This window comes from Bidens hawaiensis, unplaced genomic scaffold, assembly GCF_021521415.1.
Source record: "Bidens hawaiensis isolate Kalapana, Puna unplaced genomic scaffold, B.hawaiensis_p1.1 tig00028714_1, whole genome shotgun sequence".
Taxonomy (NCBI): domain Eukaryota; kingdom Viridiplantae; phylum Streptophyta; class Magnoliopsida; order Asterales; family Asteraceae; genus Bidens; species Bidens hawaiensis.
Genome location: NW_027494697.1, coordinates 174,899 through 194,862, shown reverse-complemented (window position 1 = coordinate 194,862; position 19,964 = coordinate 174,899). Strand labels below are relative to the sequence as shown.

At 37.6% G+C, this 19,964-nt stretch overlaps 4 protein-coding genes, 1 non-coding gene and 2 pseudogenes across 8 annotated transcripts in view; 5 read left to right on the top strand and 2 right to left on the bottom strand.

Moving 5' to 3' along the window:
* Window positions 1–57: 57 nt before the first annotated feature.
* On the top strand, window positions 58–4,653 carry LOC143577522 (uncharacterized). Of its 2 annotated transcripts, none has more exons than XM_077061332.1 (9): window positions 58–294; window positions 1,279–1,391; window positions 2,703–2,756; window positions 2,855–2,879; window positions 2,962–3,084; window positions 3,324–3,490; window positions 3,600–3,669; window positions 4,048–4,146; window positions 4,280–4,653. In XM_077061332.1, the coding sequence occupies exons 1-9, from the start codon at window positions 94–96 to the stop codon at window positions 4,334–4,336; spliced, it is 909 nt and encodes a 302-aa protein (XP_076917447.1). In that variant the 5' UTR covers window positions 58–93; the 3' UTR covers window positions 4,337–4,653. The 2 variants fall into 2 exon arrangements, with proteins under 2 accessions (XP_076917447.1, XP_076917446.1); XM_077061331.1 differs by having other exon boundaries at window positions 1,276–1,391.
* A 1,193-nt stretch (window positions 4,654–5,846) lies between these two features.
* Window positions 5,847–8,369, top strand: LOC143577521 (ribonucleoside-diphosphate reductase small chain-like; annotated as a pseudogene). The gene is made up of 2 exons (XR_013143125.1): window positions 5,847–6,394; window positions 7,795–8,369. The product of XR_013143125.1 is annotated as a ribonucleoside-diphosphate reductase small chain-like (transcript).
* Window positions 8,370–8,914: 545 nt separating this feature from the next.
* TRNAL-AAG (transfer RNA leucine (anticodon AAG)) lies at window positions 8,915–8,995 on the top strand. Its single transcript has one exon. It is a non-coding gene; the product is annotated as a tRNA-Leu (tRNA).
* Window positions 8,996–9,869: 874 nt separating this feature from the next.
* Window positions 9,870–19,964, top strand: part of LOC143577518 (glycerophosphodiester phosphodiesterase GDPD1, chloroplastic-like) — a 112,481-nt gene continuing 102,386 nt past the window's right edge. The window contains exon 1 of the mRNA XM_077061330.1: window positions 9,870–9,876. The gene's annotated coding sequence lies outside the window, so the exon portion shown is untranslated. The remainder of the gene's footprint in view (window positions 9,877–19,964) is intronic.
* On the bottom strand, window positions 9,886–10,957 carry LOC143577519 (arabinogalactan O-methyltransferase 1 pseudogene; annotated as a pseudogene).
* Window positions 13,887–15,739, top strand: LOC143577516 (large ribosomal subunit protein bL27c-like). Of its 2 annotated transcripts, XM_077061326.1 has the most exons (4): window positions 13,887–13,913; window positions 14,017–14,311; window positions 15,165–15,266; window positions 15,366–15,739. In XM_077061326.1, exons 2-4 carry the CDS (start codon window positions 14,021–14,023, stop codon window positions 15,558–15,560), a joined length of 588 nt encoding a protein of 195 aa, XP_076917441.1. In that variant the 5' UTR covers window positions 13,887–13,913; window positions 14,017–14,020; the 3' UTR covers window positions 15,561–15,739. The 2 variants fall into 2 exon arrangements, with proteins under 2 accessions (XP_076917441.1, XP_076917442.1); XM_077061327.1 differs by lacking the exon at window positions 13,887–13,913 and having other exon boundaries at window positions 13,980–14,311.
* LOC143577515 (protein transport protein Sec61 subunit gamma-like) lies at window positions 16,277–17,656 on the bottom strand. Its single transcript, XM_077061325.1, has 3 exons — window positions 17,449–17,656; window positions 17,235–17,352; window positions 16,277–16,483 (listed from the first exon to the last, which is right to left on the bottom strand). Exons 1-2 carry the CDS (start codon window positions 17,540–17,542, stop codon window positions 17,237–17,239), a joined length of 210 nt encoding a protein of 69 aa, XP_076917440.1. The 5' UTR covers window positions 17,543–17,656; the 3' UTR covers window positions 16,277–16,483; window positions 17,235–17,236.

The window sequence follows — 19,964 nt, the reverse complement described above, 5'->3', positions numbered from 1 at the left end:
ACCCGGATATGCCTTACAGAAAAGGAATAACAAGTTTTGTTTGTCACCATCAACCAAAGCCCTTTCTAGTTTCTTCTTCCCGTCAACAAAACCATGGTGGGCGTCTCTATGGCGCTGCAGATGAAAACAACCACCTGCGCCGCCGCACCACCCCTTCCATTCCGACGGTCTCTAATTCCTTTCACCTCCAACGTGTCATTCCAACTATCACAAAACACTAATCGTTTCAGAGTATCTGCTGTTGTTAAAAGAAGCCCTAAACGCCTCAAATACTCCGTACCGCGTCTTCCCAAGGTAACCTTAATAATCTCTTCTTCTATCCCAATCCACTTGTTGAAATTATTATATTATTATTATTATTATCATCATAGCTTGTTATTCTCGATTTTCAACATTATTGCGTTACGTATACCGTCATATCGATGTTTACTAGATAATGGCGTAATTTTGACTGACTGATTTAGTTGACAGTTGTTAAGTATATTAAAAAATCAGTTGCTGGAGGAGGTTTGCTTATAGTTTAGGTAGGTATAGATATATTTATAAAATTAAGTGACCATATGAATTACTAACTAGCCGCTAGCTAGCTAGCTAGCTGCCTAGCTACTTGAGCTTCGATCGATACAAAGCTCGAAATGAGGTTGAGCTTTTTTGAGCTCGAGTCATAAATGAAGCTTAATTAGTTATCAAGCCTGAGCTCGAGCCTTGTATGGGAAGCTCGTTTAGGCTCGTCAAGCCTTAACAAGCCTCGTATGCTTTTTAAGTTTTACCTCTTTTAGATTTCTATGTATTAATTTCAAACTGCACAGCCGAGCTTAGGCCCGTTTAAGGCTTTTCTCATAATGTATAAAAATAATTAAAATAATATAATTAATTATTTATTTATATATATTGAACGACTTGAGCCCGACCTTGAAAAAACAACTCACGAGACAATCTCGAGTTTTAGAAAAATGGCTCGAAACAAGCCGGGCTCGGGCTCGGCTTGGCTCGTTTACCACCACCTAAATTTGCTATTGTTGAAGGCTTGAAGCCCTAATTTTCTGTATGTTTCGGTGTTCATAACTGTTTCACCACAAACAACAGTGATTATATTTGATGATTAATGGTTATTACTTATTAACATGATGGGATTTGGGGAATCAAGTTTTTAGAAAGTATGCATGTAAACAAGTAGGATGTATTATATTGAAACTCTATTCCTGATTGTAAAAGGAATTTAAACAGTTTATATGCTTTACATGAAAGTTAATTATGATGTTGTTGAAATATCAGCAGGATGGATTGCTCTATATTGAAGTTGATCCAGAAGGATCAGACACATGGAAACTGGATTTGGCTGTTGAACTCCTTAAACGTGGAGCCGTTGGGGTCATTCCCACTGACACTGTGTAAGTTACAGGTGTATTCATCAATGAATACACACATATACGTATTTACTAGTTAATGTACTATCTCCTGTGATTTAAGTGTTTCCTAAATATTTGGTGGTTCTTGTTTGAGCCTACATGGAGTATATATGAATAGCACATTAGTACCAGTGTATCTTTCATTTGTTTGTGTACATACTCATAGCTGTCACAGTATCACATGTTTAGAAACCGTGCACACACGCTGTTGCAATGCTTGTGTTTATCAGTTACTTGCAATATCTTATCCTTTATTGGAAAGCATTTTAGAACAAGATTAAGGGGGTGTTTGTTTTTTCCCAAAAGAGCTTCCTGGTCTCTTTTGTCTGCGCCGCGTAGACCACGCGCAGACATTGATGTTTGCAGACTGTTTGTTTTCCGGAAGACAATTCATTAAAAAAGGTCTGTGCGCCCTCTTCTTGGCGCAGACTTGGACCATCTTCTTCTAACCTCTTCCAAACCCTAACATAAAGCCTGGAACATACTATCTCTTCAAACCTAGCTCCTCCACTACTCTCTCCACCTCCGCGGCTCCGCCACTCCCCCCTCAGCCTCCGCCGACCACCCCATAGCATCCACCAGCCACCCCAGCCTCCGTTGGCCACCTCCAAAACCTCCGCCGGCCACCACAACATCCGCCGGCCACATCGGCCGACCTTATTAACCACATACTGGACTATAGGAATACTTAGCCGGGGGAAACAAATTATGGCTTGACCTTTGTTGATTATGGCAAATAGATTAGTTAAAGTTAAAAGAGAAAGATGGAGTTACAATCTGTGACGATTTTCAAAATGGTAAGGTGGTCTGGTGAAGCTTTTTACTTGCCATTACAATGCCTAAAGAACTTTGGAGAAGAAGAGATGTTTTATTGACTCATTTTAACCCATAGTAATTGGCGCAGTACAAAGTCCTATAGCATCTCAAAATTCTTCTATTTGGATTTACATAATTTCTTATCTAATTTACAACTTTTTATATGGTTCACATTAACTTTTTTTTAATAAAGTTCTTATATGATTTTGTTGAATTATTATTAGTTTTTTATAATAGAAATTGAGTTGTAGAAATTGATATGTTGAATTCTTATTAGTTTTTATAAATTGATTGGCAGTCTGCAGACGTTAAAAACAAACAGTCTTCCTTTTACAGACTACAGATGTTTGGTCCACCTCTTCTGCTACAGATGTTTGCAGATGTAGTCCGCAGACTGCAGACATTTTACTTCTAAAAAAACAAACAGCACCTAAGTGAAATACGGCAGTTTTTTATGAACTTTTACGCTCTTGATAGGTATGCAATGGTCTGTGATATGACTAACCATGATGCCATTGAACGTCTTCGAAGGTAAATGTTTTTGTAACTCAACCGACCCCTCTTCTATTCCATGTTACTGAGGAGAAAAAGTAGTAACTGTAGTTTCTCTATTTTATATTTTAATGCAGACTAAAAGAAGTAGAAGCTACAAAGGCAAACTTATATTATATCATTCTCTTTATTATTTTCTGTTCATTAGTTTCTTATGTGTAATGTCATCTTACCATTTTTGCAGCCGTTTAGCATTTTGTGTCGTTCGCTACATGACATAGACACATATACAACTGGGTTTCCTCGTGGGAACAGTAATGGCCTTTCAGATTATTTTCAGGCTGTAAAGCATTGTGTGCCTGGACCTGTAAGTACAATTTGTTTCTTTTTTCAAAAAAAGGTATTTGCACATAAGTTTATCCTGTATACTAGGTTTAGAGGTCACAAATGGGTGGGTTGGGCAGGTTATATAACTACTCAAAACAGGTTGCGTTGACCCATAACACTGTTTTTGGTCCACTTATAAAAAAATTTATTGTGTTACTTCTCTTCGCAAAAAAAATCTATTAACACAAATCTCTTTAATGTGTTTTGTTAATGTAACAGTACACATTTATCTTAACTGCAAGCAAAGCATTACCAAAACAATGTGTCAAATACGGGCCTAGCGTTCCTAAATACGCATCCAGAAAAAGTTTGGGTGTCCGTATACCAGACGATGTTGTATGTCAAGCTGTACTGGAGAAGATGGGTGCACCTCTAATTTCCACAAGGTAAGCTTTCACTCTCATAATTCCATTTATTACATATTCAATATTTTTAGCGGCTTATATCTGGTTGAATCCTATTGCAATTGTTAAAAGACTTGCGTGTTTTATCCAGTGTCAGGTCACCCCAGGAAAATCAATGGATAATCGACCCAGTTATAATTGCTGATACATACGGACCAGAGGTAGTTTCTATTTAAAATATCAGTCTCATTTTAAAAATAAAGTTGACTATTTGGTACAATATTTATATCGCGGAATCCATTATTTCATGAGATAGAGATTGCAATTTCAACCATTTTACATACAGACGGATTTACTGTTACCTCAAATCGGTTAAAGTTTAAAAGATTAAGCTAAAGGGGGAACGGGTGAAAAATGAATACTATCCCTTCATATAAAAGAATAAAATTTTACCATATATATTTTGTTTCTCTGATCATCATTACAGTTTTCAACATTAAATATTAATATATTTAAGTAGACCATTTAGTGTTTGTGGGTCAACCAAACACAGACCGGTTTAGACTCATTAACTTACCCATCCATCTTGGCAACTCCAGGGGCTTAATTTTGTGATCGATGCTGGTGTTAGAGTGGCTAACCCATCTACTGTAGTGGACATGATTCATGTTCCCCCAACCATTATTCGTCAAGGGAAGGTACTCATATCAATACTAGTTTTGACTTTTGACCAAACTTTGACTTTAACAATGAAGCATTGGTGTTGACCAGATAGAACAACTTCCATAAATTTTACTGTAAATCTGATGCATGTATGCTAATTGGTTTTAGGGTCCTAAACAACCGTGGATGGTTGATCCAAATGATGCTGTTGAAGAAACAGATTAGTATTGTCTGCTGCATAGCTAACAGTTAACTCCATGCTATAGTTGTAAAGTTTGTAACTTAGAATCAAAACCACCTCAGCTTTTGATAGGCCACAAATCAATCATGCTGGTCACTTTTTGTATATTCAGCCTTTTAACATCAAAGTGCAAAATATTGTTCTCATTGCTTAATCTCTGTCTGGAGTCTGGACCTTAACATGTTGCTTTGGTTCTATTGAGGATTGCCTCCAATTAAATGTTGATGGCCCTTGGATGCCAGTGGCCCAGTGCTGCTTAAGGACCGGCTCAACCGATTTTTTTGTGAACTTTGGGCTGAACAATTAACTATGGTTTCGAACACCGATAAACCAAACTGGCCAGGTTGGTTTGCTCGGTCTGACTGCCAAAATAAAATGATTCAATTTTATGTTTTAAACCTTTTATAAATTTTTTAAATATTATCTGTGTGTTGAAAATTTAAAGATGATAAAAATTTGCTCATAAATATTATACTCACGCAAACTAAATATTCAGATATTCCCGAAATAAAAGAAATATATACATTTTCAAGTAAATACCAAATATTATACATAACTAATCATAAATAAAAATAAATTGTAGTTAAAGCAAATACTTGGTTCGGTTTATAGTCTTAAAGTGTTGGCTCCAGCCATCTAGGTTTCCAACTCTGAATCGAACAGTTAAACTTAGCTTTTTAAGTATCATCAACTGAACCATGCAAACTGATCAATTTACTTCAATTTAGTTTGTTTGATCGGTTTTAAAGATCTCTAGACTCTTATCATGTATTTAACCGCAACTGATTTTCCAAACACCTTCCTTGAACTCAGGGATGAACTCGGTACCAATCCTGAATTTCCTAAAAACTTGGTACCGCTATCGTACGCAAAAAATGGGTAAATACCAGTACTGGTACCAATTCATAATTTCCCGATCCCATTTTATTTAAAAACTTGGTAATCCCCATTTCGATACCTCCACCAGTTTGATATCAATGCCTGATACCATTTGCTTATCCCTACTTCAACTATATCTTTAAACAAACATGAAAATCCCTTTAATGCAAGGTAGAGGTGCACAAAATACCTGAAACCGGAATCGACTCGGAGCCAGAACCGGAAATACACTGTCAAAAACCGATCATACCCTACCTGAAACCCGTAAAAAACCTGGTTCCACCAGTTAAAACCCGACTATACCTGAACCCGTTTTGACTTTTGTTGATCATACCCGAAACTGGTTTTTACCCAATCCTCGGTTCTTGAAAATCCCCGATTTGTGCACCTCTAAATTTCAAGTGTTCCAATTTAAAATCCCCATTAAAATAACCTTCAATTTCAAACTCCCACCAAAACTTCAAACCCTAAAACTTTTCACCCCCATTTTCCCGCGAAAACCCCCCACCAAATCCCAAAAATCACCCGCTTTAATTTCAAACACCGGCCTGCAAATCCCATTTATAACCACTACCATTCACCCCCTTCATATTCCACCAAACCCTAATCCACCAAATCACACTCCAGTTCACCAAATTCTCACAATCAAAACCGAACCATGCCTTCAATCCCCGAAGAACCCCTTCTCGCACCAAACCCAGACCGCTTCTGCATGTTCCCAATCCAATACCCCCAAATCTGGGAAATATACAAGAAAGCCGAAGCCTCATTCTGGACAGCCGAAGAAGTCGACTTATCCCAAGACCACCGGCAATGGGAAACCCTAACACCCGACGAACGACACTTCATCACCCACGTACTCGCCTTCTTCGCCGCATCGGACGGCATCGTTCTCCAAAACCTTGCCGGACGGTTCATGAAGGAGGTCCAGATCGCCGAGGCGCGTGCGTTCTACGGGTTTCAGATTGCCATTGAGAATATTCACTCCGAGATGTATAGTTTGCTGCTGGAGTCGTATATTAAGGACCCCAGTGAGAAGAGTACGTTGTTTCGGGCCGTTGAGACCATTCCGTGTATTCAGAAGAAGGCCGAGTGGGCCCTGAGGTGGATTGATGGGTCCGAAACGTTCGCGGAAAGGATTATTGCTTTTGCCTGCGTTGAAGGTAAATTAATGTGTTAATTATGAGAAACAAATAGTATAATTATATATATAAGTAGTGTGATTATGTAAATACATTATATTATGATGTAATTACATTACACTATGTTCTATATATAATTACACTCATGCCCTAAGTATACTTAGTGCCCGGGTTGGACTTGGCCCACTGTTTTTTTGTGCAATAATGTAAATTTATTTGTTTTGCCCAAATTTTTTTTATATGTGGTGTAAATTTAGTCGTTTTCACTCGAAAATTTGAGCATGACCCCCCTTGTTTGTGAATTTTTAATGCTTTTTGAGCCTGGCCCTCTGTATTTTCGTCCAAGCTTTGCCATTCAATTTACACAACTTGATTTTCGCAGTTAGTATGTTAATTTAAGTTGTATTTGATTCAAACATTTGTTATTATAAGTTGCTATAAAAATTTTCATATAAAAGTTGCTAAGCATGAGTCTAGGAAGGTTGCTAAGTATGAGACATCGTGTTTGTAGAATCAACATGTGTTCATTCCATTTGCCTTCGACACTTTTGGATCCCTAGCTCCCGAGGCGGTTCGCTTTTTGGAGTGGGTGTAGAAGGTGGTCCACAGTGACTTGCAGAGCCTGAGGATCCAAGTATTTATATTTAGTATAATAGGCTTTGCGATTCGAAAGGGGATAGCGGCGCAACTTGTTGCTCGCTTACCTATTATTCAGATGTAGTTTGGTTTGTGTTATATATAAAAGGATAAAAAAATAAAAAAAGTTTGAATATAAAAGTTTATGTTATTTTTATAAGTTATGACTTGCTACGTTCATAATATAGTTTTTGGAGTTAAATAATATTACATATGTACAGATAGGGATAGGCAAATGAGTACTTGTACCTGTACTAAGTTTTTTAAAAAATTGGGCTAGGGTTATTTGGTATTGTTATGGTATTTATCTATTTTTGCCTACATAATGTAACAAATTGAGTATTTTTTTTGGGAAATTTGGAACTCACAAAAAAGATTGGGTTGGATCACCTTCAAATTTGGATGACTAGCAGTTGGTTTGATCAATTTTATCAATGTGTTATGGTGTTATAGCCTTATAAGATTAGAAAAACGTTCATTGACATGGATAATGGTCGGGTCTGACTTGTTTACGATAGAAGACAATTTGGGAGTTAGATTTTGTTACATTTTGCTGAATTTAAATTGACAATTTGGGGTCGGTGGTTCTTATGAAGCAAAATTAGATTCTTTGGGTCATTGAGGGTAATATGGTAATTATGAAAGAGATGTAAGTCTGGCAATAAGGGACTGTTTTTTAGTTAAATTTAGAACATCATCTGCAATTAGTCATGCTTTTCAATAGTTGAATAATATTTGATTGTGTTGATTGTTTATTTAATCCTTTGGTGTTCAATTTGCAACAGGTATCTTCTTTTCTGGGAGCTTCTGTGCCTTATTTTGGCTAAAAAAGCGTGGTCTAATGCCAGGACTCACATTCTCAAACGAATTAATCTCATGAGACGAAGGCTTACACTGTGATTTCGCCTGCTTGATCTACAGTTTGCTCAAGATGAAGCTCAGTGAGGAACGAGTTAAATCAATTGTGTCTGATGCTGTGGAGATTGAGCGTGAATTTGTATGTGATGCGTTGCCTTGTGGATTGGTGGGGATGAATGGGAACTTGATGAGTACGTATATTGAGTTTGTGGCCAATAGGCTGTTGAATGCGTTGGGGTATGGGAAAATGTATAACGTGCAGAACCCGTTTGATTGGATGGAACTGATTTCGTTGCAGGGGAAGACTAATTTCTTTGAGAAGAGGGTTGGAGAGTATCAGAAGGCGTCTGTGATGTCGAATCTTAATGGGAAGTCTGATGATCATGTGTTCAAGATGGATGATGATTTCTAAATTGGCTTTATTCAATGTTATCACTTATCATACAATTATATCTTGGTTTGTAGCTTGTAGTACTGATATCTTGTTTAGTTGTCACTTACACTTTGGAGTTTTTTACTTTTATATGTGTAACCATTGGGTTAAATCAATTTGATCAAGTATAAGTATGTATTATTCTACCAAGACTATATGCTAAAAATTTACATATTGCTTTGTAAAATGTGAACTAAACAGAACATAGGCTAAAGCTAATATAAAACTCTTTCAGTAAGTGGTATAAACTAGAGCTTACTCGTGTGTATAAACATTAACTAGTGAATGTAGAATGCATTAGAAAGTATATAGTTAAAATTTTAAATAAATAGTATATGTTATGTTGAATGCATAATAATTATTTTTCAATTTATATGTATTGAGTTCACTTTTAAGTTTTAAGCATAAGTTTATAAACTTCAACTCTTAACTGACACAACTTTGTCCAGTCTTATCTTTACACTTCTTAATACTGTAAGTATTCTCTTTGATAAATTAAAATATAAAAGTCATTTTATAACTTATATCTGTTTAATGATAAGTATATTAAAAAAGCAACATTAAAAAACACTGTAAATAAATAGTAGACATAATTGTTAATTGAATAACAAAAAGTCGAGATGGCCGAGTTGGTCTAAGGCGCCAGATTAAGGTTCTGGTCCGAAAGGGCGTGGGTTCAAATCCCACTCTCGACAATATTTTTAATTCTTCCATTTAACATCAATTTTCATACTATTTTAAACTCACAAATTGTAATGAAGTTTGAGATTGTCTCAAGAAGGATTTAAGAGGTTCATCAGCCATGATGACTTTTGGGATCATATTGTTTCATATTCAACCGGAGACTCAAAAAGCTTCAAATCACGACAATCTCAAGTTCAATCCGTTAGAAATATTCTATATGAACTTTAGACAATTCACATTTAATTGAAGTCTATGTGTTGGTTGTTATGTTATAAGGTATCTAATTTGATGAGAGTGCATATCTTAAAACCACCAATATAATCATACTTTTGGTTAAATGATTTATATGTCACTTATTTGTCATACTTAATTTCTTTATCATCTCAAAACCTTAGCAAACATATGTTGAAGATTATAGCACAAAATTTAACCTTACAACACTGAAGAACAACAACGAATGAATTACTAAGAACCAAAATAAGCTCAGGCTTCACTTCATGAATCAAAAGCGAGCACAAGCATATGTATTAGTGTATTACAGTGAATGAAATGAATTGGAACAAAGAAGAATGGAAAACCATCCAACAAAGAACGAACTACTTAGAACCAAAATAAGCTCGGGCTTTATTTCATGAATCAAAAGCGAATACAATGATCTTATATAGAAGCGTGTTCAATTAGTCAATAGACTGTTTTAACTTGTCCAACAATGATGGAAAACCATGATACAATGATCTTATACTTGCATTCTTTAACCAAAATTAACTATACTAACATAGCATTCTCATGTTAATATTATTAATCAAAACCTCACCCGACCCAAAAATTCTAACATCGAGTTGATCCAACTAAAACTAGAACAGCGATTCCTACAAAAACTTCAAATTCATCTAAAAAAAACTCAAAACCGAGTTTTTGATCTTTCTGCATTTGACCAATCCCAAGTACAATAGTTATTCCATTATTTCCACGTCCCCATGTCGCCAGTATGGCCGACATGGGCCCGAAAAAAGCAGAAAGATTTCTGTATATACGGCCAAAGCCCTCAACAACATCCATCTTAGCAAAATGTGAGGCTATCTTTACCCGCGGGCGGTATCTTAAAATGCCAAAGCCTATTCTCGGACGTCACCAAACAATTCTTACACAAAAACTCTAACGCATACTCCTTCTCCACCTTCCTATTAACATCATGCACAAACACATGCGTATCTCCCGCCCGTTCTCTATTCCGCGCCATCACGGCCGCAGAAAATATAGCCGCCATCCTCCCAGGCGCCTCCCCATAATACCCTTTCGGGCCATCAATTATTATCGCGTCCCATTCCCTCTTGTACACCTCCTCAGGCAAGTTGTGCAACGCCAACTTGCACCGCGTGTTCCCTTTCAGGAACACGCGGGGAGGCAAACATATAGGGGATGTTTTGTAGGAAGTTAAAACGTAATCCGCGTCGGATAATTGCGTCATGTACGCGATATGGTGCACGCGCAACGAGGGCGCGTCGTTGAGGGTTCTGTGCACGGAGTTAAGGTCATCTTCGAGGAATAATGTGGTGCCATGTGGGTTAAGTGAGGCCCACATGACGGATTCGTGGCCGATCCCGAAAACAAGGAGGTTGCATGGGGCTAGGGTTTGGATGACGTCAGCGGCGACTTTGATCTCTGGAAGGGTTTGTTGGGGGGTGGTTTTGGTGGTGGCGTAGTGGAGGATGGCGGAGATGTGAGTGGTGGAGTGTTTGAGGGGTTCGGTGTGGGTTTGGGTTTGAGAATTGACGAATGTGCACAGAATGGAAGTCGGGTTTGCGCTTCCCGTGCGGTGGAGAGTGGTGATGGTGAGACCCGCGGTGATTATGACGGCGATGAGGATGGTGAAGAATAGTGGCTTTTCACTCACGATGATGCGGTTTCTCATATTGATTTGAGGATTTTGGATTGGTGTTGAGATTAGGGTTTGGTGGAGTAAATATGATGCCTAATGATATGTGTGATTCATATTAGAAATATATATTTTAAAAAATAATTGTAATTATTATAAATGAAGTAATTATTACAAGTAACTTGCAACTTTTGAGTTGGGTAATTTGTGGAGTAATTAAGTAAATAAAGATTAATGATTGTAACTTTTAATTTAAAGTTATATTTACATTATACATTCTCTACTGTCACTTATTTGTTAGACACTTGGTCCTTTAAATGGACGTAAGTAAAGAGAAACTCCGTCGGCTTTTCACTAATAATCCATATACGTTAGTCGTTGCATTGCTTTCGGTTTCCTTAATCCTTACTTCATTATCTTCTTAATTCTACATAGGCAAAACCTATAGTACATTATATGTATGTAGCGCCCTGCTTGGGGGGCGCGCATATAATGTATATGTGTGTGTGGGCAAAACTGAAATTGCTCTAATTTTGACGTTATTGTACTAATCTTGTGAAAATAACGTTAAAAGTAAAGGAAGGTTAATCAGGCATCATGTGGTGGCGTTGATAGCCGAAAAACAAGAGTACATGCACCAATCAACTGGTGTCATGATAATTGAGTGCTATGTGTCTGCCTTATGTCAAAGGTTTGATGTAAAGCTATTGTCGAGCCGAGGGTCTCAACTGAAGCAGCCTCTTTATCCTTATAGGGTAGAGATAAAGCTGTCTACATCTTACCCTCCTCAGAACCTACCATAGCTTTGCTATTGGTGGGATATACTGAGTTTGATGATGATGAATACATATATATGTATGTAAAATATAAATTGTGAAACTTTCTTATGGACCCTAATATAATTTGCTTTTCTTTTATTCATAGATGGTTAACCAAACTCTTTTCTCTCAAGATTCACCGAGGGTTCTTTAAGAACTTCCTTTTGGTTCGTGGCACCTGTATCCATGAACCATGGCTGCTCAGGAGAATTAATGGCCTTGGTATGAAGAGCATGTTCAATGTCGGTGGGAGTGTAGCCGGCGGTATAGGCCTGAGATGGTCTCGGACCAAGAACTCCATGGCCGGATGAGTTAGGCCGTGAATTTGTCGGGTATGGGCAAGGTGGAGACGACGCCCACTGCTGCCATTGAGACGCCCCTGCACCCGGGTTAGACCACATGCCGGGAAACGGCACCCATGGATAATACCCGACCTGCAGGAAAGGCCCGCGACTAGCCATTTTTCTCCCACGACCTTTGCCCCTGCCGCGTCCGCGGCTGTAACTGCTAATGTTTACCCGTCCCCTGTCCAGATTCTGGTCGTTTCTCGCTTCTGCACGTTGATCGGAGGGTGCGTTTTTGCCGCCGTTAGAGCTTACCTGTAGAGCAGTGGCTACCGAGTTGGCGGCATGGAGTGCAATGGCTGCTATTTCAGTTTCTTCCTGGCATAGTTGAAAGCGGCAGTTGTTGAAATCGGGCAACGGTTCCTTGTTACGAATCACGGTAGCAATGGTGGCGTATTGTTCTGTTAGGCCTAATTTCAAAACCAATTGTGTTTGGGACATAGGAACATCAACGTTGTGAAGTTGGTCAGCAAGTATCTTAATCTCATGGCAATATGCAGCCATGTCCTTGAAATTCCCGAGTCGTGTGTTGGTGAGCTTAGCCTGCCGTCGTACGCCATGGTGTTTTTCTTGAGAACGGTCTGAAGGAGGTCGGGGGAAATCGTCCCGTATATCCACTGTAGAACGATAACGTCCAATCTTTTCCAAGAGTCTTGTGTTGAGGCTGGGTCTTTTTCTTTGTCTTTGTTAGCATCCGCAGAGGAGGAAGATGATGACTGTTGTCCCGGCTCGAGATGGTCAGCGACAAGAAACCCTGTGCGGTGGATTTTGAATAATTCCGACCAAGTTACTTATTGAGCACTCTCGTTATCGAGAGTGATCGTAATGAAGTGCTTAATGTTGGTGACTGTGATGGCTGGGTGAATAAGGGATGCCATGGGAGCCGCTGTTTTGAACTGAAGGATGAGAAGAGGGGTTGTCGGCGATGGTATGGCCCGATGTTCGGGTTTGTAGCGGAGGGTGGGAGGGAGAGAAAAGGAAGGAGATAGACTGGCTTATGATACCACCGCAATCGCCCCAACTCCCCGTAACCCGACTGTTGCATTGTCTACGCCTGAATGGCGCCAAGCAATGAATATGGAAATTAATACCCTTATTAAAAATGGAACATGGAAATTAGTCCCGCGCCAACCACATATGAATGTAATACGAAGTATGTGGTTATTCCGGCATAAATTTCTGTCGGACGAGTCATTGGAAAGATACAAGGCGCGGTTGGGTTGTGACGGTAGAAACCCACAACTGGGTAACGACTGTGAGGAAACGTTTAGTCCCGTCGTAAAGCCAGCCACTATTCGCACGATAATATCGTTGGCACTTTCACTATCTTGGTCGATTCATCAACTCGATGTGACGAATGCGTTTCTTCACGAAACACTTCATGAGACAAGTATTGTATATTAGTTTGTTTGATTTTGCTAATTGAGAATAACCATTGTCAAAGATTCGCTTCGGGTATTAAATTTGTGCTGGTATTTTTCTTCATTCATACAATCCATATGTTAATTTTACATATAAATTAAATACATATTACTCGTACATTTATTGTGTTGTATCATTGCTAATTTTACTTAAATCTATTTAAGAAAATTCTAAAAGTCATTAAAAATCATTAATAAACAAATATAAACATAAATAAACATTAACCATCATAAACAAGCGTAGACGAACACAACTGTATGAACACGACCTTTCTTCGCATTCGCACATCTAGTTAATCGTACGAAATTCCTTCATCATATTTGTTCATTTATTAAACGAACAAACATAAACGAAATTAATGCGGATAAAAAAAATTGGAGCAAACGTGGCACGATGAGGGTATTAATACGCTCGTAGACACACATACATAGAGGATAAGGCAACATTCACATTCTCATCCTCATTGAAGGCAATCATTCATCCTTCTCGCCGAATAAGAACACCACACCAAACCCTAACCTTGCGTTTACATAAATCAGTAATTGGATACTGAAATCATATTTCATTTGCAGAGTAATGGCGGCAGCTGTTAGTTTCAATCTAGTCGGAGCATTCAAAGGCCTCTCATTCTGTTCAAGCTCATCTTCTTCCTTCCTCAAAGGCGAATTCGGATCCGTTCCGTTGGCTCGCAAGGTTTCGTTTCAATTACCGGCGAAAACTCCGTTAACAATACAAAATGCGCATAAAAAAGGAGCTGGAAGTACGAAGAACGGCCGTGATTCACGAGGTCAGAGGCTTGGTGTTAAGATTTACGGAGACCAGGTTGCGAAGCCTGGTGCGATTATTATCCGACAGCGAGGAACGAAGGTAATTGAGCTTTGGTTAGCTAATTTGTATTGTAATTTTGTGGAATTAACTTAGGCTTTTGTCATTGAGTTTAACCCTAAGTTCAAGTGCATATGGAATTGAAGTGAACACTCAGGAATTTCATTAGAATTGTTGGAATAGATGTGAATTTTAGTGAGTTGAACTGCATTATGTGCTGTAATTGGCCAAATTGAATCAGGTTTCCATATGTGGCCTAATATTAATTACAGCTGGTAAGGGTAATTGGAGTGAAATCGCTAGGCGCTAGTCGGGCGGTGGTGTTGCGATTAATCGGAATAATTAGATTTGAATTTATATGTAATTTTTTTTTCAAATATACATATATATAGCAAATTTTTATATGTAAAATTTTTGTTTGACCAAATACCGATTAATCAACGACGAATCAGTGAGGTACCGACTACCAATTAATTGGTGCCCAGGCGTGATTTTTGCAACCATGATTGGAGCTAAATGCTGATATCTTAGGTTCAATCAATCAATCAATCATACCCAATGGAGTCCCACCAATAGCAAAGCTATAAGTAGGGTCTGGGAAGGGTGGGATGTAGGCACACCGTACCTCTATCCAAAGGGATATCTTAGGTTAATGACACTAAAAGATAAGCAGCTTATGTGCCGGCTATAAGTCTATCATTGATGGCTTAAGTTACTGTTTGGATTTAGTTGCATATTGCAAGAGTTTACATCATTCAGGTGCTGCTTGTTTCAAGCGCAAATTAAGTTGTATTCTTACAGTATGTGTTCTTGGGATAAACCAGGCCTTCTACTCAGTCAGAGGTACACATGCGGTTATCATAAACAAGTTTTGATTTCTTGTTAATACTTTTAGGTTCATCCGGGGAAGAACGTAGGAATTGGTAAAGACCACACCATATTTTCACTAATCGATGGACTGGTCAAGTTTGAAAAGTTTGGACCAGACAGGAAGAAGGTGAAATCTAAATTCTGAAACACTAAGGTTAATTTTTATAAGTTATAGTCATTAGCCACTTTGATCTGACACAATTTGTAAATGCAAACAAAACAACAGGTGAGTGTTTACCCGCGTGAAGTGCAGCCTGAAAACCCGAACAGTTACAGGAATAGAAAGAGAGAATCATTTAGGTTGCAACGCGAACGCCGAAAGGCAAGAAAAGAGCTTAGGGAAGGCGGGGTTGCTGAGCCTCTGTTGGTGTTGGCTTCAGCTAATGCTACTGAAGCAGCTGTTGAATATCCCGATTGCTGATTCCTTTTCACGAATGTTTCATCAACGGGCTAATTAAGATTTTCACAAACATTACTAGTTTTTGTATGTTTATTAATTTTTGTCAACATGTTGCCTGTAAGTACTGATGTTCTTCTACCTTGAAGCAAAGCTGGCATGTTAACTGTTGTCATGTAAAAGATTAATGCGTGGCTTGTTAATTGTTATAGGCCTGTTGTGTTTATACAATCTTTATTTGTAACTTGTTTTGGTGGTCGAGTCCAGTTTCTTCGAATCAACTCGTTAAAATAAATACCAGTAAGAATGTCAGCTGGACGGGTTTAGGCGAGGTATTGATAAGTAAACCGTGTCTTACACCCAGTCACTGAGTCACACACTCATATTACCATTCCAAAAGTTGTGTAACGTGTGTTTATCCTTCAAGCTTTGGTTTGTTTCCATCCCAAATTATCAGAAAATAGATAACAAACAAATTTTATTAATTAATTAATTTTACAAACACAAACAAGCTAATTAGTTAACTTAAAAGAACAACGGTTTTTCCGTTTAATAACACTTATCTCTTGAGAACGTAGGCTGCTTTCTTACCATGCTTTAAAGGCCCAAATTACTTGGTTCTTACAAATTCATTATAGGCGATGCAATTTCGGATACAAGTAGCATGATTAAAACAAAATTCCAATTGTAATTTTAGCATCTTTTGGATACTAACCATGTAAACAAGCTTAAAAATAGTGTGAAATTCAAAAGCTTAAGAAACCGAAGAACGATGCAAGAAGTAAAACAAAAGGCACAGGATGTAAAACCAATTTAACTTCAACATTTAAGTATTAAACGACAAGTCTCATTCTATTAGAACAGAAAAACATAAGTTCCCTAAATTACATCATTCTTCTCTTAACGATTTTGCACACGCCTCCATGCATTCCTTGCACTTTTACGACCTGATACACACAAAACACACTTGTTAAATCTACAGTTGTCAATTAAACCAGTATAAGAGACAGTCAGTTCTCTAACATAGACGACACTGTATTTGAAATCATATGCTCTTAACAAAGATCCTAAACACAAAACTCTTAAAAAGTAACTTTAGAACACAATGTGGTCACATGTAATATAACTATAAGTCAACGCCAAAGGCCCAAAATGCACCGTATGCAAGCAACAGTTATTTCTAGCTTATGCGCTTAAAACAGTGAACCGGAGATCGCTAGGTCAAAAACCTCCTGGTGACTACACTTGATACCAATAGAAATTATACCATACTCAACTAACTATACAATTACAGGGCTTGAACCCAACATAGACGCTCCACAATTTTCGTGTCAAATTCTGGTATATATTGCCAGGTAAAAAATAAATAAAAAAACTATAACGTGCATATAAACGTTGCACTCATCGAATACGTCATGCTCTCTAAACTACCAAAAAATCTGAATACAGACCAACTACTAACAACTAATTGATCCTCGTGGTTTCTAATGTGTATTTTGATTCTCTATTTCCACAAATATAAACACGCAACAGCCAACATTATACAGATCAGTATATAACACATCTACCATATTATGCCCCAATCAATCTACTTAACCAATTCCCAATAAACACCAACAAATGCACACTAACAAATACCAATTCAAAAATCAATCAATTGTAAATATAATATAAATACACAAAAGAATCCAAATTTACCTCTAAACAGATCCAACAATGATATTGTTAATCGGAATAAAAATCAGCTTAACAAAAAACCCTACAAATCCCATCACCACGAATCCGATATCCGTACGAACAGCCACCTTCGAAAACTCTGCAAACAATCAAATCAAACATTAGATCGACTAATTCACATCAAAATCATGAACTAAAACGAGTCAATTGAAGCTGAAACTGTGTAATTTGTTACCTTTGCGATCAGGCTTGTGGCACCTCTTGACTAGACGGTAGCTGTCCTTTGAGAACTCTCTCAATGGCTCGAAAACTGAATCCAAAGCGTCCATTAGCACACGAGAGATATTGGATCTGAATCGGATCCGTGAAGAGAATTAGGGGTTTGAATGGAGATGATATAATGAAATTGTGAGACGAGAACAAGTGTTGTTATACGCGTTATAGAGTTGAATGTAGAAGCAATTTTTGATCCCTTGGTTATTGTGTTAGTTATAAAATAACCCTTAAGGTTTAAATTTGTATAGTTATGATATTTAGACATTGGGATTTTGCGTCTTTGGTTTGGAGTGATCCCGGACAAATCAAACGATAAAGAAGTATCGTTAATTTATGCATACTCGTTACTAGTTTGAAGTTTTAATTGTACAAATAAAATCCACTTTGTTGTAGGATATTTCTTTTCCATGTAGATTTATAGTATATGATTTGTGGACTTATAAGGACATTTTGTGCAACAGTGACACAACCTGTTAAAAAGTAGTTTTCAGCCTTCAAAAGTTGAGCATGACTAAATGCATGTACTCGAAGTAGTAAAAAAATGTAACCACTTAGTAGGAAATGATGCAAAACTTAATAATAGACTTTTTTTTGTGTATGATAGAAACTTTTTGAAGTACGATAATCTAGCATTGGTATAGTTGATTTAAAATTGAGATTTATATTATATTATTGGATGAGTTGGAGCCTATATAAAAGAAAGAGGGAAGAGATAAAGTGCATCCATCCATGCGAATGCCCCTAAAAAATACGAGTGAGGAAGAAGAGAGAGAGGGGTGAATAGGAAAGGATGAGGGAGTACTAATGACGCGAAAGTGTTTTTGGACGTCCTTGAGGATAAGCCCTTATGGTATTAATCCCTTTATCATTATAAAGTGTATTTCATTGTTTATCTTCAACATAACAAAAAATATTTGTTTGAAAAACTTTGTAATGAAATTATGCAAGTATATGGTGTATCATTATAAAATATGAACTAATACTTTCCACTACAAACAAACATATTTAGATAGAGGACTGAAACTGACAATGTGCAATTACCAGGGATCCTTTTGTAAGTCAGTTGATATATTTGGGTGTTGAACGTGGATGGGAGTTTCGTCATCCATTCCTAGCTGGCAACTCCTGAATGGATTACACTGTACACTCACCAAATTAACGACTCCTGTCTTGTTTTTTTTTCTTATTTACAAAATTACGAACATACGACACCGTATCGTTAATTGAAGAGAGTTTCCTACTTTTCTTGCAAATATGGAACCAGACAAATCATAATTCATAACCACTCCCACAATTTTAAAATATTAGGGGTTGGACTGGACGTGTGATCATATACAAATAATCTATCTCAAAGGATTCAAAAGCATGCGTGTGTTGACCTCACTGGGGTGTCCCTGTTAGTGGGCTGAGAGACAGTGGCTTCGTACAGGGACAGACGGTTTTGAGAGCGGAGTCTAGGAAGATTGCTAAGCATGAGACATCGTGTTTGGAGAATCAGCACGTGTTCATTCCATTTGCCTTCGACACTTTTGGATCCCTAGCTCCCGAGGCGGTTCGCTTCTTGGAGCGGGTGCAGAAGGTGGTCCACATTGACTCGCAAAGCCCGAGGAACCAAGGATTTATATTTAGTAGAATAGGCTTTGCGATTCAAAAGGGGATAGCGGCGCAGCTTGTTGCTCACTTACCCATTATCCAGATGTAGCTCGGTTTGTGTTATATATAAAAAGAAAAGTCTATTATTCATTAATCTAACTAAATGCAAATTATAGACCAACTTTTAACACACGTAACTCATTTAGTGACGAATCCATAATATATATCTGTAAATGCCAAAATCCATTTAGTGACGAATCCATAATATATATTCGTAAAGGCCAAAAACGAATCGGTCAAGACCAAGAAATATACGATGTATTATATTATAAAGATTTGGGACGGGACGTCAGAACCCTTTGATCCCATGTAAGTTACCATCCTTTTTTTCATAGCTGTGAGAATTCATTACTAGAAAATTCATGGAACTTCATCAATACCTTGTTAACCAACGAGATCATGTAAACTGGAGTTTGTGCTAGGCATATGTAAAATTCGAACCTGAACTAACCCTAACCCGAAAAAACACTAACTTAAACCCGAACCGTAGTAATTTGGGTCGGTTCGTGGGTCTTATTTATATGTATTGGGCCAACCATAAAACCCGAATAAACTTTTTGTTTAATAATAAATGGTATTTTATATATTTGTTTAATAGAATTTTCATTTGAAATTAGAACTTATATCCAAACTGTACTTTATACATAATATGATAAGATCTTCTGTACTTGTTTTGACATTTCAGAATCTTTGCTGTTGGTAGAAAGCATTCAAGCACATTGACTTTGATCCATTTAGTTGTGGAGATATTATGCATAATTCTTGTTGTTAGTAGAAGGCATTCAAACACCAGTTTTGTTTCCCTTTTTTTATTGATTACTT

Bases quoted from the DNA above. Each gene is read 5' to 3' on its own strand.
- LOC143577522 (XM_077061331.1), top strand. From the start codon at position 94: ATGGTGGGCGTCTCTATGGCGCTGCAGATGAAAACAACCACCTGCGCC. The intron at 3,085-3,323 runs GTAAGTACAATT...TTAATGTAACAG, and splicing joins AGCATTGTGTGCCTGGACCT to TACACATTTATCTTAACTGC. The intron at 4,147-4,279 runs GTACTCATATCA...AATTGGTTTTAG, and splicing joins CCATTATTCGTCAAGGGAAG to GGTCCTAAACAACCGTGGAT.
- LOC143577516 (XM_077061326.1), top strand. From the start codon at position 14,021: ATGGCGGCAGCTGTTAGTTTCAATCTAGTCGGAGCATTCAAAGGCCTC. The intron at 14,312-15,164 runs GTAATTGAGCTT...TAATACTTTTAG, and splicing joins TCCGACAGCGAGGAACGAAG to GTTCATCCGGGGAAGAACGT. The intron at 15,267-15,365 runs GTGAAATCTAAA...ACAAAACAACAG, and splicing joins TTGGACCAGACAGGAAGAAG to GTGAGTGTTTACCCGCGTGA.
- LOC143577515 (XM_077061325.1), bottom strand. From the start codon at position 17,542: ATGGACGCTTTGGATTCAGTTTTCGAGCCATTGAGAGAGTTCTCAAAG. The intron at 17,353-17,448 runs GTAACAAATTAC...GATTGTTTGCAG, and splicing joins CCACAAGCCTGATCGCAAAG to AGTTTTCGAAGGTGGCTGTT.